This window comes from Lygodium microphyllum, chromosome 1 (genome assembly GCF_053477565.2).
Source record: "Lygodium microphyllum isolate KBCC chromosome 1, Lygodium_microphyllum_v1.1.10, whole genome shotgun sequence".
Lineage (NCBI taxonomy): Eukaryota > Viridiplantae > Streptophyta > Polypodiopsida > Schizaeales > Lygodiaceae > Lygodium > Lygodium microphyllum.
The window spans coordinates 27,122,626-27,140,295 of record NC_141135.1 but is presented as its reverse complement, the minus strand read 5'-3'; the positions used below and the strand labels follow the sequence as shown (position 1 = coordinate 27,140,295).

The window sequence follows — 17,670 nt, the reverse complement described above, 5'->3', positions numbered from 1 at the left end:
CACATTTGGACCACGTGCAATGCTTTTCTTTTTGATTCGGCCTCTAATGTACCGAGACATATTGCCAGGCTTAAAGGGCTCTTGCATTGGCAGCTAGATCTCATTCGACACTCCGACTTGCTCCCTCTGGAGGATTTGCATCCTTGGCATATGGCAATTGCCTCTGGGTCATTGCCATGATTGGTGTAACCTTTGTAGTGCATTAGTACGGGGATTTCCCACATGTTGGGCTAGGGCCCTCGTGTCTCTTGTAATCATGTCATCATGTAATCTTGTACCTTTTCGTAATTAATACAATTACCTTTTACGAAAAGAGAGAGAGAGAGAGAGAGAGAGAGAGAGAGAGAGAGAGAGAGAGAGAGAGAGAGAGAGAGAGAGAGAGAGAGAGAGAGAGAGAGAGAGAGAGAGCAAGTGCGCGTATATGATTGATCTGAGAAGAGACTAAGAGAGTCATTAGGTGCCACATCGGAACACATAAAGGTGGTAGGGTAAGGGAGTCAGTAAAGTGATAGCCCCCTAAACTGTGATTGCCTCCACCCCTTGCATTATTGCATCCATGGTACAGATCTATGTTGATTGAGGATGGGTTTAGTGACAAATAATGGTCTCTCATTAGTTGAAAAGCATTTAGGTCCATCTTGTCCCTTTATAGGTGTAGGTGTGTTACCTGTTAACAAGCATTTTTTTTGTTGCATTGTAGAATGCTCTTCTCTCTCGTTTGCTTGATTTGTAGCCTCACAAGGTGTCAAAACAAATTTGAAGCTTCCTATCATTGATAGGAAACCTTCCATCACCATAGTTGCTAACAATATAATTATGATTGGGAAAAGGCGGGTTTGTTTCCACCTAGAACTTGTTAACATTTTGAAAAATCCTTCTCAAAAATTTGGGAGAAGGACTCCAAATTTGTCAAAATATAGTTATATTTTTTAAACTTAGATATAAAATACCATCTTAATAGAGGATAATTCCGATGGTGATGATGCTCAAAAGGATTTACTTCCCCTTCCTCAAAATTTTGATCCCTAACCTGTGTCATATAGATCTGGCTCTTACTTGGTAGGGTTTGTAATATTCAAAAATAAAATTATAAATGTAGATGTAAATGGTTCTTATTACTGTGTCAGGTTTGCTGATTGCTTTGGAACATTAGAAAATAATAGTACAGAAGTACGTACATGAAATTATTATTCCCTGCATTTAAAAGAAAGACGCGATTGGCCCCACATCTTATAGCCTGTGGTGGACGGGAAGTGTAGAGCGGAAGGCGGATGTATCAAGGGAAAAGGTGCAGACGAGACTGGCGTTCGATCGGTCCATCTCCTGTCGAGGAGGCGTGAGCCATAGCTCCCACTTATAAGCTCCAACCCTAGGTCGCGTCCTTACATTTCAAGATCGACCTCGCGTCTGCGCTCTGGCTGCCGATCTGGTTGCCAGGCATGTTCTTCTTTACCCGACCCAATTTTCTATCAGACCTTGATTTTGAAAAGAAGAAGAAAAGCATATCGTGCATTGCAAATCTACGGTAGCTCAATTTCCGCATGCAGAATTTTTTGAAATCTGTTTAAAGTTTTAATTCTGTTGCATTCCAGAGCTGGATCAGCAGCTGTAGCCATGGAGAGCCTCGTCCTTAAGGCGCCCCGTTCTCCTTTGTCTTCACATCTCGGTATACCATCTCGCCGGCACACGCCTCGAGCGGCATCCCTCAACTGTGTCTCTGCTTCACCACTGAAATCGTCCTCCACAGCCGCTTCGTCTGCAAGATGTGGAAGCTTGTGCTCTACGTTTTTCAATTTGCAGAAAAGACAATTAGTACCTCTTTTGAGCCAGTCCAGCAAGGAGCATTCCAAGGCTGCAACTATTGTGGCTTCATCTGCTTCAGCCACTGCAGGAGCACCCTCTGCATCAAACGATCCTCCCAAAGCTTGGCAAGGTGCAAAGCCCTTGCCATTTGTCATTTCAGTGGCCGTGGGGCTCATTGTGCGGTATTTAGTCCCTAAGCCAGTCGCAGTGACAAGTCAAGCATGGCAATTGCTAGCCATTTTCCTCTCCACAATTACTGGCTTGGTCCTCAGTCCTCTTCCTGTGGGAGCCTGGGCCTTTATCGCCTTGACTGCTTCAATCATCTCAGGCACATTATCATTTACGGCTGCTTTCAGTGCTTTAACAAACGAGGTTATCTGGCTTATTGTGATATCCTTCTTCTTTGCACGTGGCTTTGTAAAGACGGGGCTTGGTGATCGAATTGCAACTTATTTTGTGAAGATGCTTGGCAAAAGTACTTTGGGACTCTCCTATGGGCTTACCGTGAGTGAGGCTCTAATTGCTCCTGCAATGCCTAGTACCACTGCACGGGCAGGCGGAGTATTTTTGCCTATTATTCAGTCTTTGTCACTCTCTGCTAATAGCAAGCCGAAAGATGCATCTTCGAAAAAGCTTGGTTCATATTTGATCCAGACTCAATTTCAGGTTTGGATTTCACAACTACTCATTTACATATTGAAAGATAAGTCTGTCATGAACTTGGAGGCTAATTACTGCAGCAGGTTGGGCACGTGCTGTTGTCCATGATTATTATAAGTTAGTGGTTTTTGTAAGGTCAGGTGAGTGGATGGAGGGAGTGTTACCATAAGCTTAAGACATCTGAAATATGTGTGTTCTAGAAATTTGAGTTTGGACCTGTAGAGAACCAGGTTACGAATTGTTAACTTAGCAGCAAGAAAGTTCAAAAAGTTACCACACTGGAAGTGTACCGTTAGTTTAAGATCCTCTGATGTATGCTGAAATGGAATGGTAAAAGTGTTCTCAGATATGAAATATGGAGGGAAGGGCGCCATTAGTTTAAGAAAAATGACATTGGAACATAAAGGGTGCCCTTGCACATTTGAAGTTTGAAACTGTGCTGTACAGTGTTATGGATTGTTGACTTAGCAGTACTGAATTTTTTGAACTGTAATTATTAAGGGAGATCTGGATTCTGCATCTGGTTGGCTGAACAAATAATTTGACAACAGGAAGTTTGGAAGTTGATGGCAAAAGTTTGGAACTTCTCAAATGGATTGATGTCTTCTTGTGTAACAGGCAGCAGGGCAATCCAGTGCTCTTTTCTTAACTGCAGCAGCTCAGAACCTGCTATGTTTGAAACTAGCAGAAGGGCTGGGAGTCGTAGTGCCAAATCCATGGATATCATGGTTCAAAGCAGCAAGTGTTCCGTCAATTGTTGCTTTACTTGCTACCCCTCTTATCATGTACAAACTTTCTCCTCCAGAGATTAAGGATACGCCTGATGCACCGGCAATTGCAACAAAGAAGTTACAGGAGATGGGCACAATGACAAAAAATGAATGGGTTATGATTGCAACAATGGTGCTTGCAGTTTCACTCTGGGTGTTTGGGTAATTTCATAGTGCTTGCCTCATAGACTGCTTTACATTGAAATGTTTATTTTCTATGTTTTAATTATACTTGCTTAGAAGATTGCCTGTTTAAAAATACATCATGCTGGATGCAACAGCAGTGATCTACAAACACATGATACATGTGTGATGTATTCTCAAGCATCATGAAGAATGGTTTACTTGAGCAGGTTAAGTGTAAACAAAATTTGACAACTTGTCCAATCGTTGCTTAGTTATACCAAAAATGCATCTCAAGTTTGTGAAGGGCATGTAGCAATAGTCATGTCAACATAGTTTGGGTCCTTATTTTTGTCACATTGTTTAGATATGCATTGGTTGTCGGTCCCTGAACTAATGCAATACGAACTACATCAATTTATTATCATGATTCCTTCTTGATGTGTTTTCTTATTAGTAGTAGCCTTGCCTTTTAGGTCATTCTATCTCCTTGGCTAGTTTGTGGACTAGATAGTAGAAGGCCACACTCGAAAACTTTAGAATATTCGACAGTTTTCATTGAGAGAGAGAGAGAGAGAGAGAGAGAGAGAGAGAGAGAGGTATACAATGGATCTTTGGCTGATACTCTCTATGGGTCATGTTGTGGGCAGCCCTATGTTTGTGGAGCTCCGAAGCAAGAGGCCAAGCCGTCTTTGATTGGGAACTCCATAATTTGAGAGAGTGGACCAAAGCCATCTAGAAAGAGGTAGTGAAATCTTGGTCAGTTCTTATCTATATACAAGAGTGTGCAATGAAAGTGGAAGCAAAAAACACAGGCATGAAAACACAAATAACTCAATAGTGAAAGAAGAGAATAGGGAACTTGGAGAGAATCAAGATTTATTGGATATAGTATAAAAAGTACAGGGTAATGCTTGTACCAACCAAAATCAGCCACTTATGGGTTCACTTGATATTTTTGACACTTTTTTGCCTTTGTTCCAAAATGGTGATCTAGAATTTGGTCATATTTAGCAACCTATTGAGGTACTACAACAACGCAAGCAACAACATTTGCATACTCCCGATTTGTAGCCCATTGATCAAGCACTTGATGAGGATGTAGTGGTTTATGAAAAGCTACTATTTGGGAAGCTAAATGAGATCTAGGATTATGGATAGCTGGTGGGTAAATTGTGGGTCAACAAACATGTTGAGATGACAAGCTTAACATGTGCGGACATTGATAATAGATCACCTGGTTAGATGGATCCGCACGTCTACACTTAGCACGTTGGTAGTCATTATGATTCTTGCATAGCCAATGCCTTAATCACTTATTTTTTGTTGTATCTATCTACAGTTGGCATAGTTATAGTGCTAGCCGATTAGGATAGTCAGTTATGCGGTGTTTGACTTAGTAAACCACATTTTTTAATGTTATATCTTATCTATATCTTGTGTACATTTTAGTGTGTGAAAGAAAAAGAAGAAACGAGCAAGAAAACTATTTTGTCTCTATCTCTTTTTTTGTGTTCTTGAGTGAGCTTTGCCTTGTATGTAAGGTGTGTGTTTGGTGCAATAGCTTAAGCAAGTTTCCCCACCATGCAATTCATGATATGGTATCAGAGTGATGCCATTGAGAGAGGTTGGTTGTGAAGGCTAAAGTGAAGGAGAAGAAGCAAGGAGTCTAGCAAGCAAGCAATGGATAAGAAGCTTTTTAATTCTTACACACTCTCTCTTGAATAGTGAATATGGAGGTATTAGAAGCAAGGTCGAGTAAAAATCTCAAATTGCTGTGAGATTTGGTTATTTGAGGCCGTTTTGGGCCCTGTTTTAGATACGCAAAGTTGCAGATAGAGGTTTTAGGGTATATTGCGATTTCGGTTGTGTCGACCGAAAGTGGGTGTACAAGTGACAGATTTTGAAGTTGTAAGTTTTGAGGTATTTGCTTCGAAGCAAATCCAAGAGTTGCAAATTACATGTATTGTTGAGTAGTTGATGGAAAAGACTGCTAAATGTGTTGTTGTGTACTTGTTGTGAAAGGTTGCAGAAGACTTGCTTGCTATTTTATATCAATTTTGTGATAATGGCAAAAAACAGTGGAAATCCCATCATTAAGAAGTTGGACAAGAACAACTATCAATCATGGAAGTTTCATGTGACAAACTTGTTTATTGAAAAAGGTCTCTATGAGTTTGTTTCAGGTGAAGAAAAAGAGTTAGAGCTAACTAATTCTATGACTGCAGAATAATTAAAGGCGTGGAAAGAATGAAATGCAAAAGACCAAAAGGTAATGTATTGGCTATTTGCAATCATTGATAATACTATGTTGGGATATATAAAAAATGGAGTAACTTCACATGCAGCTTGGACAATTTTTGAGAACATGTTTTTAGTTAATACAAAGGCACGAAAGATTCTATCCAAGCAAGAGTTAAATATTTTGAAAAAAGAGAAGATGTCTATAAATGAGTATGTTTTGAAAGTGAAAAGCTTTACAGATGCCTTAGCAGTTATCGATGCAATGCTTGATGATGATGATTTGGTTTTATTTACCTTGGGTGGTCTTAATAATGAGAAGGCTTGAAAATTATTTATCACTTGTGTGATGGATGCATGAAAGCTATTTGTAGTTTTTGATGAGTTGGTCTATCTCATGATATTACTAAAGAGATCAACATGTAGGGTGAATCATTTGAAAGAAATGGTGAATAAGTCCAAGTATTTTACTCAAGTTTAGGAAGAGGATGTGGTAGATTCTCTTCAAGAGGCCATAGCATGGGATGTGTTTGTGATATAATGGGAGCGCCAGATTGTGCTTGAGAGACTAGATAGAAGATTTGTTACAACAATTCTGATTACACAATAATTCCATGTGAAATAAGCCTTCCTTCCATGGATGGGTGGTAAATCCCTGATTATAACTTAATTACAGCATCAAACAATAAATACAAATCTGAAAATACAAATTTATCTACTAATCTTGGACAATGCATATCCGATTGGCCCCAAAATTGATACTTCTTTCGGTATTTCTTTAGCTTTATTGAAGAAAAAGTTGATTTACAATGGGATTCTTCCAATCCCCTTCACAATCCAAACTCACCTTGTTGTCCAAAGTGACTAGCAAGTCTTCAATCTGATTTGCCTCTTGATTCGGGTACTTAATTGGCCTTCACCCACTTTATAGATTATGGAAATACCCCAAATTCAATGGTTGGCTAGTCGTCCACTTGAATTTAGCTGAAATTCACCTTCAACCCTAAAAATCCAAGTCTTGGAGCTTCCAATTTCTGGCATGTTTTTTGAGGCTGCTGCTAAATCCTAATTTTTGCTGTACATTAGGGTTTACAATCGAGAAATCTGAAATTTCTTAGCCTTTGGTGATCTCAATGCTGCAATCAATGGAGCAAGGCTGTAGAAAGGCTGGGAGACGAGAGAGAATGCTGAGAAGAGAGAAAATTCAGACTTTCTTTGCGAAGAACTGAAGAAAATCTATCATTTACTGCTGTTGCTCTGTCTCACCAGCTTGTAGATGCAAAAAACTGAAAAAAATCAGTCATTTACTGTTGCTGCCTTGTCTCAACAGTCTGTAGATGCTGTCACTTACTATTGATTTGTGTTCTCCTCCCTCAAGTTGCCTCAGAAGGTCTTTCAATGGCTGCAAATCAGACCAACATCTCTTGCCTCTCTCTTGCAGGTTGAGTACACTAAAATTCTCTCTCAACCTTTAAAGACGTTTTTTAGTCTTGCATGGGCATTTTTGACAAGTGGCAGCCTTTCGAAATGGTTTTTTCAGTATTTTCTATAATTAAATATTAATTTTCAGTCTTTAAATATTAAAAATTAATCTAATAATTATTTTGGTATCCTGAAAAGTAATCTAACTGGCCAATAATTAAATTGGCTAGGCAACTTCCATTCTCGAGTGTCTTTGTACCATCTTTGACTATCAGATTGGCGTTTGGTACCATTAAACACCACTTCTATAGTGTCACTAAATTGACACTTATGGCCAAATGGATGACCTAGGTGAACAACTGGTACCAAATACTACCAAGTATCTATGCGACATAACTTATAGCAACTTTTGCCTTTGACATCTTGTGATTTTCTCGGGTCTCGGGCTCGTAGGTTTACTCTAATCCTAGTTACACCTCACATGTGCAACATTTACTTGATCACGTGATTAAAAATTAATCTACATGTTAAGTGAGGTTTCAAAAATAAATGTCCTCATGACACCATGTTAGGGCACAAGTTACAATGATAACAAGATTTGGAGAATAACAGGTATAGACAATAAGACTCGATAGGATATGAGGGATCCCATAATCCAAGACCGTAGGTATAGATACAAGATATCAGAATTACAAGATCTTCATCGACGGGATGAACAAGATATAAGACAATACTAGACAATATCTCATACTACAAGATTATAAGGCGACAAGACAACATGAGTATAATGGAAGACAAGATAAGTCTAGATACGATGACTAGACAAGAACTAGAATTGGAACTCGAAGTTACTTACTCCTTAAGCTCCCAAGATTGACATTGGCAAGACTGAGAAGCTCTATAGCGAGCCTCTCCTTTTATAGGTGTTGGAGGGCGGCTAAAGATATTCTAGAATGTTTCATGATAACATCATCGATGATGAGGACAATGACATGGCATATCTTCTAGAAGGTTCTATGATGACATGGTATATCTTCTAAAAGGTTCTATGATGATTTCAACTGCTGTCGAGAGAGAGTAGGTCTACTGTAGAGAGTCACTTAGAGATGTGTCCCTTAAGGATTTACCTTGTCTCATGTCATCTATCGATTCCATTACCAATGCCTTATCATCATCGTCTTCATTGTTATTGTGTTCTTTCTTTCTCTTTTGTTGGGTGCTTATGTTTCTATTCTTCTGTTTGGTTGCTGCATTGGCATTTTGGTCTGAAATGTTGCACTCATATTTTTGTTAGGCTAGGCTTTAGTAGCACATGCACACTCACACACACTCATAGTTGTTGAGCTAAAAATGTATTAGCTTCACTTAAACAACCCCCAAACATGATTTATTAAGAAAGAGACCTTGTTTATTTAAAAAGAAATGTGTTCCGAGAGAGTGTCACTTGGGAGGACCTAAATTTTCTATAAATAGGTATGCTTCCCTCCTTTTAGCCTTAATCTCGTTTTTGCAGATTTCAGGTATTCTAGCTTGCTGCCCATACCTTGGACGTGGAGGACATTAAGGTCCAAGGTGGCCATTGCTCTCTACAACAATCTGGCGCTTGTTTCTAGTCTACCACACACTGTTTGGAGTTGATTTCAGCATACTGATTGTTGCTGCTAGTTTTTTCTGTGTTTTTACTCTCTCTCATGCAGCCCGTGTTTGTTGTTTTCTCTCTCTTGCAGCCAACGTTGTCTTTCTCTGTCATTACCTGCGTTTTTAGTCTCTCACTCTCTCCTCACTTGTGTTTTTAGTCTCTCTCTCTTGCACTGCTGTTTGCATTAGATTTAACCTTCCTTAGTTGCATTTGTTGGTGCTCGACATCCGGAGGTTACCTTGCTGCGATTCGGGATCCGTTCGGAGTATGATACACTCTCTAGCTTATTATCCCTGCCTTGATCCTTGAGATATAAGAGTTCGAGGTACAATATTCATTCACTACATAATGTGCTTGCTACATGAGCATTATATATTCAATAGTCATATCATTTCATTCACTCTTTATGTTCATTTTCTTTAAGTTACCCTAACCCTAACTATGTTTTTCTATCAGTGTGTACTTTGTCGTACGATATAATTGGTATGTGTTAGGGTATTTTTTCACATGGTATTAGAGTTGGGTTCTTTGAGAGAAACCTAGGCCTTGATGTGAAAGCTCTACACAAGAAGTAGGAACAACAGAGTAGTAGATCTCATGTTTGAGCTAAATCCATCAAGAAACGAGTTGGAGTGGACTCAGCTTGCTTCATAAGCATCCAATGGACAAACATTGGACTACCATGGACTACCATATGACCGAACAGACATTGGACTACCATGGAGTTCCACGATCTTATGAGATCACTGTAGCAATTGAGTACAATCTCATTTTGAGAGCCCATCCGCAGATAGAAAGTAAGTTTAAATTTCATCCTTTAGATTTGGTGCATTTGATCTCTGATCATGCAGAAAGGGCGGAATCTCCACTTAGGATTGGCCTTCCGCAAGTGAAATCTGGCATAGAGTACACTCCATTGCCTTTATACTTTTCTCTTTGGTGCCAAGTATGTCTACCATTTCAGATTTTGTTAATGATGATTCCGCTTCTTCTATTGGTATGGATGATTTTCATGATGAAGGACGTATGCAAAACAATTTCTAGTGTACGAGTAATGAGGAAGGCAAATATTTCTTTATGAACTCAAGACTAGGCAAGCAATTGAAACAAGAAACTGTGAGTACCTTCTTTTCCTTCAATTAATTTTATTTTTAAAGGTTAAAATGAAGTAGGTACATCATCATCATCATTATTTCAATTTAATGTATTTAATGGACAAAAGGAGCTCACATTATTTTGCACATCTATATCTATCACAAATCCATTTAATCTCCCTCTCATCCCACCCTCTTATTTCATTGCCAAATCCTTTCAGCCTTCATTAGGTGCACTGCATGTTGGCTCTCATGTAGGATCACATGTGTTTTCATTCATCACACAATGGGGTTCTTGAAACTTAGGCACAATCATTAGGATCTCATCCCTTCCTCAGCCAGGTAGTATTCCACCTTTTTCTCACACACTTTTGGGATCATTGCAACTTGGGTATTCTTTTCAGTCTCTCTTGAGTGTGGATCAATTGCAGCCACAGTTTGCCTCCATGGCATTACCTAGTGGATCCTCTGGTCATTATGCTCTGTCTAAGTTGACATTTGGACAAGGCTTATGTGTCCTAGTGTGCCTTCGTATCAATTGGCACTCATTGGACACTCACAACCTATGTTTGTGTCATGAGGACATGTATTTTTGAAACCTCACTTAACATGTGGATTAATTTTTAATCACGTGATTAAGTGTTGTACATGTGAGGTGCATTTGGGATTAAAGTAAATTTACGAGCTCGGGACCTGAAGAAATTACGGGATGTCAAAGGCAAAAGTTGCTATAAGTTATGCCGCAAAGATACTTGGTGGTATATGGTGCCAGTTGTTGGCCTAGGTTATGCATTTGGACATAAGTGTCAGTTTGGTGACATTAGAGAAGTGGCATTTAATGGTACCTAACGCCAATCTGATGGTTAAAGATGGTGCAGAGATACTCCGGAATGGAAGTTGCCTAGCCAATTTAATTATTGGCTAGTTAGATTACTTTTTAGGGTACCGAAATAATTATTAGATTAATTTTCAGTATTTAAAGACCGAAGATTGATATTTAATTATGAAAAATGTTGGAAAAACCATTTGGGAAGGTTGCCACTTGTCAAAAATGCCCATCCAAGACTAAAAAACGTCTTTAGAGGTTGGAGAGGTATTTTTTATAAATTCAGGTTGTAAGAGAGAGGAAGTGGAGGCTGTTGGTGGTCTGATTTGTAGCCATTGGAGGACCTTCTGAGGCAGCGAGGGGCAAAAGAAGACCAATTAACAGCAGAAAATAGCATCTACAGGCTGTTGAGGCAGGGTGGTAGCAGTAAATGATTGATTTTCTTCAGTTCTTTGCATCTACATGCTGTTGTGGCAGGGCAGCAATTGCACTTGACTGATTTTCAGTCATTCTTCATGACAAAACTCTGAATTTTCTCTCTCTACAACTTTCCCTCTCATCTCCCAGCCATTTCACAGCCTTGCTCCGAAGATCTTAGCATTTGGACCCTTGGAGGCTGAGAAATCGCAAATTTCTCTACTGCAAACCCTAATTTACAGGAGAAATTAGGGTTTAGTAACAACCTTGGGAAACGTGCCAGAAATGGGAAGCTCCAAGTCTTGGATTCAACAAGGCTGAAGGTGAATTTCAATTGAATTTAGGTGGAGGACTAGCTAGCTATTGAATTTGGGGCATTTCCATTGTCTATGAAGTGGTGAAGGCTGATTGAGTGCCCGAATTAAGGGGCAAAATAGATTGAAAACCTGCTGGTCACTTTGGACAGCAAGAGGAGTTGAAATACCGAAAGGGATTGGGAGAATCCCATTGTAATTCAACAAGGCTGAAGGTGAATTTCAGCTGAATTTAGGTGGAGGACTAGCTAGGTATTGAATTTGGGGCATTTCCATCGTCTATGAAGTGGTGAAGGCCGATTGAGTGCCCAAATCAAGGGGCAAAATAGATTGAAAACTTGCTGGTCATTTTGGACAGCAAGGGTAGTTGAAATACCGATTAGGAGAATCCCATTGTAAATTAACTTTTTTTTCAATAAAGCTAAAGAAATACCGAAAGGGATGCCAATTTTGGGGCCAATCGGGTGTGCATTGTCCAAGTTCAGCACAAGTAAATTTGTATTTTCAGATTTGCATTCATTGTTTGCAGCTGTAATTAAGTTGTAATCAGGGATTTAGCACCCTATTTGAGGAGAAAGGCTGGTTTTAGTTTGCCTAGCCACCTCTTGCCCCTTCTTCTTACCAGGTAGCAGCATCAACAGCATCAACACTACCACCTCCACTACTACCATTTTATCCTCCATATCCATCTTATCCCACATTCTTGATATCTAATGGTTCTACCTCATCTTTCGCCAAGCATGCATTCAATGATAAAACTCGTTTTAACGGATCTAACTTTACAACTTGGTTGAACTTGATGAGACATGTCCTTGACTCACAGAACCTATGGGATCTTGTGTAGGGGTTGGAATCCTAACCTGATTCCGCACTTGTTCCATACGAGGTCGTTGGCTCATGGAAGGCTAGGAATATCTTTACTGTTGTCGAGCTGATGCAAGGCTTATTCTTTGAGTTTCATTCTTAGCTTTAACATTTTGACTTAGTGTCAAAGCGATGGGCACACTTGATTTGACCGTCATGTGGCTTGGGATAGAATCCGTTGAATAAATCTTGACCATGAGCTTCAGAACTTCAAAAACTTTGATTGGGATGACTTGAAAGTCAAGATGACTGAGTATCAGCATCTCCTTGCCGAATTTTCCATTACAGGGAGTCCTAAGTCCTCTAACGAATAGGTCACATTGTTTCTTAACAAGTTGCCGCATAAATACTTTAATTTTGTGTTGCAAGTGATTTCTCTACCCAATTTGCCTGCATTCTATGAATTTGAATGTCAACTATTGCATTATGTATGATTGTTCGTTCAATTTTATATGAATAATCCTTAGAGGGGACTCTTGTTACTCATTCTCAGAAGGGGTAACAAGGGATGGGTAAACAAAATTAAATTTTAAATTAAAATCAAAATCGAAATCAACCAAGGGAATCACAAGGAAACTCCTAGTCTCAACTCAAATCCGAGTTGCAGAATGTACCTAAGAAGAATAAGTATTATCAACATTGTCAAACAGTTGGCCATTTTGACGATGAGTGTTAATCAAAGGCGAGAGGCATATGACCAAAGCCCAAGTCACAGACCCCCGCCCCTCAGTTGGGTAACCCCCATCAAGGGAGACATGGTGATGTTAAGAGGCAATGGAAAGATTAGAGTCACACTGCTACTGGTTAGTCAGTCATCTTAGTTGACAACGTTTTTAACTCCAAAGGGCTTGTCTGACTAGTCTGCAGAGGCCCACACCGACTCCATAGAGTCATCCAATGCGAGTCTCATCCACATCTGTGAGTTGCCTCCCGATGAGGTTACCGCAGAGGCCCACTTGTCACAACTGAGCACATCAGCATTTGTTTGGATTGTGGAGAGTAGTGAAGCTACACATCATGACTCCTATTCAGTTAGAAGTGGTGCAGCAATGGAAGCGTAAACATAAGTTGTAATAAAGTGCTGAAACACAAGACAAAAGAGAAAGGGAAAGAAAAAACACAATACAGATGAGAACTCAGATGCCTGCTCGGGAAATGGAATCCATATATCAGACATGAGACTGTCGCATACAATAGTGAGCCATTGGCTGCGTGGGCACCGGCACCAGCTTCTCTCTCCACGGGAACTCCAAGTGGTGAATTGACCAACTAAGGAGGAGCCCATAATAAATACACACAAATAATGCCATAAATTATGTCAGGTCGGCTAGTATTTAATGCTGGTCGGCAAGCAATAAATGCCCAATATGACCATAAAATGACACAATAAAAAATGCTTAAATAGCCTAAAAAATATGTCCAAGCCCCTGTAGCTCAAACTCACATATGAACTGACATATCTGTTAATACCCTCTCTCAGATCATTGGTAATCTGATACAATCTAATGGTACTATGAGAATGAATCATAAACCATACAAGATAGAACCACCAAGTAGAACCATGGATACCCAAACAATGGGTGATCAAGCCACCACCAAGGTGTCTCGGAGAGAACCTGATGTTGATGTCGTTCGTACCAGCTCCGAAAAATAGAGAAGATCATAGTAGCTCTCAATGTCTGTCAACAATGCGGTTGATGCAGCACACGTGACCATCCTGTCACCAATGCCACATCACATAAATGACCATGGATCCCCTCCTTTGGCCAAACCGCCAAAGTGTCCCCTCATGTAAGCTCCTGACGAAAGCCACCCACTCTCTGTCAAAGAACCAGCCCATCATGAACCTGGATGCCAATCCTAGCTCCAGGATTTGTAACTGCCAGACTTTGGTTGATGCATCAGGGACGCCCCTCTTTGGATCGTGTGCATCTGTATAGAAATATAGATGAGGCATAGCTGCCTCATTTCACCACCCTCTCACACTCCCTCTCTGACACTGGAGAGTTGTGAGGGATGACCTCATGACCACCACTAGACAGCTGAGGAAGGGCCACCAAGCCCTTCCCATGATCAGAAGAAGAGGATCCTTTGTGCGCCTTGGACGTCACCTTGGCCAGAGGATTTGAGTCAGAATTTGAAGCAAATGATGACTTGTAGGAGGAGTCCGCATCCTGCTTCGTCTTTTGCTCCTTTTTCTTCTTGGAAGCCGCTAACTCTTTGTAGTCCTTCCGTAAATGGTCCTTCTTGCCAGAGTGGTAACATTATGCCTTCGACTTCTTCGTCTTCGAATCCTCTCTGAAGCTGTAAAAGCCTCACCTGAACCTCCATAATGTGACGGAAGCCGCCCTTGTTGCCGCAAAGTTGTCTCATGCTGAAGGAGCATTGAGGACATATGAAGAAAACTGACTGGAGTCGTAGATGTCTGCACCCGTAAAGCATTCACCACTCCATCAAACTCCCAAGGAAGCTTGTAGAGTACCGTACCAACAAGATGTGCCTTTGATAGGGCAGATTGCATAGTGCGAAGCTGGTCCTAGAGTTGGGTAATACAAAGTAGGAATGATTGGATTGTATCTTTGGGTTCAAACTTCAGTTGCTGGAGCTAGCCATAAAGAGTAATGGCCCTCATGGTGGAAGGAGCCTCGTACATTAACTGCAACTTCGACCATATGTTTGAAGCTGTCCTGTAGGAGGCGACTGCCGGTAGGACTTCTTTGGAAATACACCGAAGTAAGGCCGAATAAGCACGGGCATCATTCGAACCCCATGTAAGCACTACCTTCTCATGGTTGTCTAAATCAAAATCATATGGAATAGGAGAAGGTTGTTGAGGATATGCCATAGCTCCACCAACCACGTACCATAAGCGCTTCTGGATAAACGAGGCCTTTATCACCGCACTCTACGTGTAACAATCAGGTCTATGGAGCTTGTCATCAGTGGATGTGCATGGAGGAGCCATTTGTAGAGGATGTAGAAGAGAAGTAGAGAAAAGAAGGTATTTGGAGAGGGAACACAACCAAAACACGAGCACAGACTGCAAAAAACAAGAGTTCACATACAGTATAACCCAAAATCTGACCAAAAGAAGACAAAAGCTGCTGCAAAAAATCAAAAAATCAGTCATATTGTGAAAAAACAGCAAAAACGGATTGAAGCTACAGTTGCCCAGCCAGGAAGAAGTCAGGAACACCAAAACGCAGGCTGAATACTGCCACAAATAGGCTGGAAAATTATTGCAGTAGTCTGAAAACTGAAAATGCAGGTAGTAGAGGGGCTGTAGACGGCAGGCGATGGTAAATCTAAAAAAAACGCAGGTAAAACAGGTCGCCTGTATGAAGCAGCAGTCACCTGATCAGCAAGGGTGAAAATAGTCTTGAAATCAACAAGAAAACACTGCAGGAGCACAAATCTTGAAATCTGATACCATGTCAGAAGTGGTGCAGCAATGGAAGCGTAAACATAAGCTGTTATAAACTGTTGAAATATAAAACAAAAGAGAAAGGGAAAGAAAGAACACAATACATATGAGAACTCAGATGTATGCTCGGGAAATGGAATCCATATATCAGACATGAGACTGTCGCATACAACAGTGAGTCATTGGTTGCGTGGGCATTGGCACTGGCTCCTCTCCATGGGAACTCCAGGTGGTGAACTAACCAAGTGAGGAGGAGGAGCCCATAATAAATAGGCACAAATAATGTCATATATATGTCAGGTCGGCCAGGAATAAATGCCCAATATGACCATAAAATGACACAATAAAAAATACCTAAATAGCTTTAAAAATGTGCCTAAGCCTCAGCAGCTCAGGCTCACACATGAGTTGACATATCTGCTAACGCCTTCCTCGCCTAAAGCTAGCTCAAGATGTCTGTAGAGCATGTTAGCTTGGAAAGTAGCACCATACTCCACTTTTTGAGTAGTCTACATATAGAGCTGAGGCACCTCTTAGATTGGTTCACATTGATATTTGTGGGCCAACATTCACTGTCGCCTTGAACGGCGTGCTATACTTATTTTTGATAGTGGATGATCATTCGAGATACATGTGGGTGTACTTCCTCAAGCATAAGTCCGATGCTTTTACATATTTCTTTGCTTGGGTGCTGTTGGTTCATAACTAGACGGGTTACTGTGTTGGTTGCATGAGGAGTGATAGCGGTGGTAAGTTCATTTTTCAGGAGTTTTCTGAATTTCTATAGAAGCATGGCATCTCTCGCCAACTCACCTCTACCAACTTTCCCTCTTAGACTTAGAATGGAGTCGTAGAGCATAGGAACTAGACAGATATGGAAATGGCATGCAAGCAACTTCTTTGGTTAATTTATACTAGGCCAGACTTAGCTTACCTAGTCAGCATTCTCAATTAGTATTTCACAGCACCTAGGATGTCACGTTGGATTGCATGTGTGTGTGTTGCATTATTTACGGTGTACTTCTTCTTATGGCCTCACTTATGGTTCTGGTTTATATTGGCAGGGATATACTAATCCTAATTGGGCAGGAGATCCTGACACCTGGCGTTTCCATGGTGGCTATCTCTTCACCTTGGGCACGGCTCCCATTTCTTGGTCCAGCCGTAATAGCAAGAGATAGTGGTGGCTTTCACGACCGAGGTTGAGTATAGGGCTCTCTTTGATGGCACCACCGAGGCCATCTAGAGGAGCTTACTGGCGGCGCTTCACTTCCCTTGTGACTCTCCTACTGTTGTATACTACGATAACTAGAGTGCCATTGCCCTTGTGGGCAATCCGATCATCACACCACGGATGCAGCATGCGGGAGTTCGCTTCCACTTTTCGAGAGAGCAGGTTGAGCTAGGCACTATCCGCCTAGAGGTTGTGTCTTCATTAGACAATTTTGTAGACATTTTGACCAAAGCGGTTAACCGGCCTGCTCTTCAATACCTTTTACCCAAGATCGGCTTGGGTACATCCTCCTCTACGTCTTTAGATTGATGGAGAGGGTGCTTCCCTCTTGCTTTTTCTTCTAGTTTGAGAGGAGGTGACTACTTTTCTAGATAGTGACAGTGATGATACTTACAAATTTTTCATTCATTTGTTCTTTTCTATTGTACTTATAGACATTTTTCACTTCATTTGTACTATTAGGATGATATGATTGTGAAAGGGTACTTGGGCAAGTGAATAATTCCCCTGTGAGGGCACTATCCAAGTGGCACTGTTGCATCGCATTTTGTGTAAGCATGGCATATTGCATCTTCCTTTGCATTACTCCATGCATTGGCATTTTACTCATGCAAACATGTATTTGTGCGCATTTATCCCTTTTCAGTGTTTTGGAGTGGTCGACTCTGGATCCACCATAGTCGTGGCATTGCACATGGCAGTCTCCATGGTAGTTCTCCCTAGCTTGCTTTGCTTGCTTCACATCTTTACTATATTTGTGTCACCCACACCTTAGTTATTTTCCTTTTTCACCGACACCCAGTAATGGTAGGGATAGTATACTTGTTTTGTGAAGGTCT

The 17,670-nt window shown here is 40.7% G+C and overlaps 1 protein-coding gene across 1 annotated transcript in view; it reads left to right on the top strand.

Moving 5' to 3' along the window:
- The first annotated feature begins 1,220 nt into the window (after positions 1–1,220).
- The window catches only part of LOC148040934 (dicarboxylate transporter 2.1, chloroplastic-like), a 40,952-nt gene continuing 24,502 nt past the window's right edge, over positions 1,221–17,670 (top strand). The window contains exons 1-3 of the mRNA XM_087674737.1: positions 1,221–1,437; positions 1,593–2,469; positions 3,082–3,395. Of these exons, the coding sequence (XP_087530863.1) occupies positions 1,615–2,469; positions 3,082–3,395 (1,169 nt within the window). The 5' untranslated portion in view covers positions 1,221–1,437; positions 1,593–1,614. The remainder of the gene's footprint in view (positions 1,438–1,592; positions 2,470–3,081; positions 3,396–17,670) is intronic.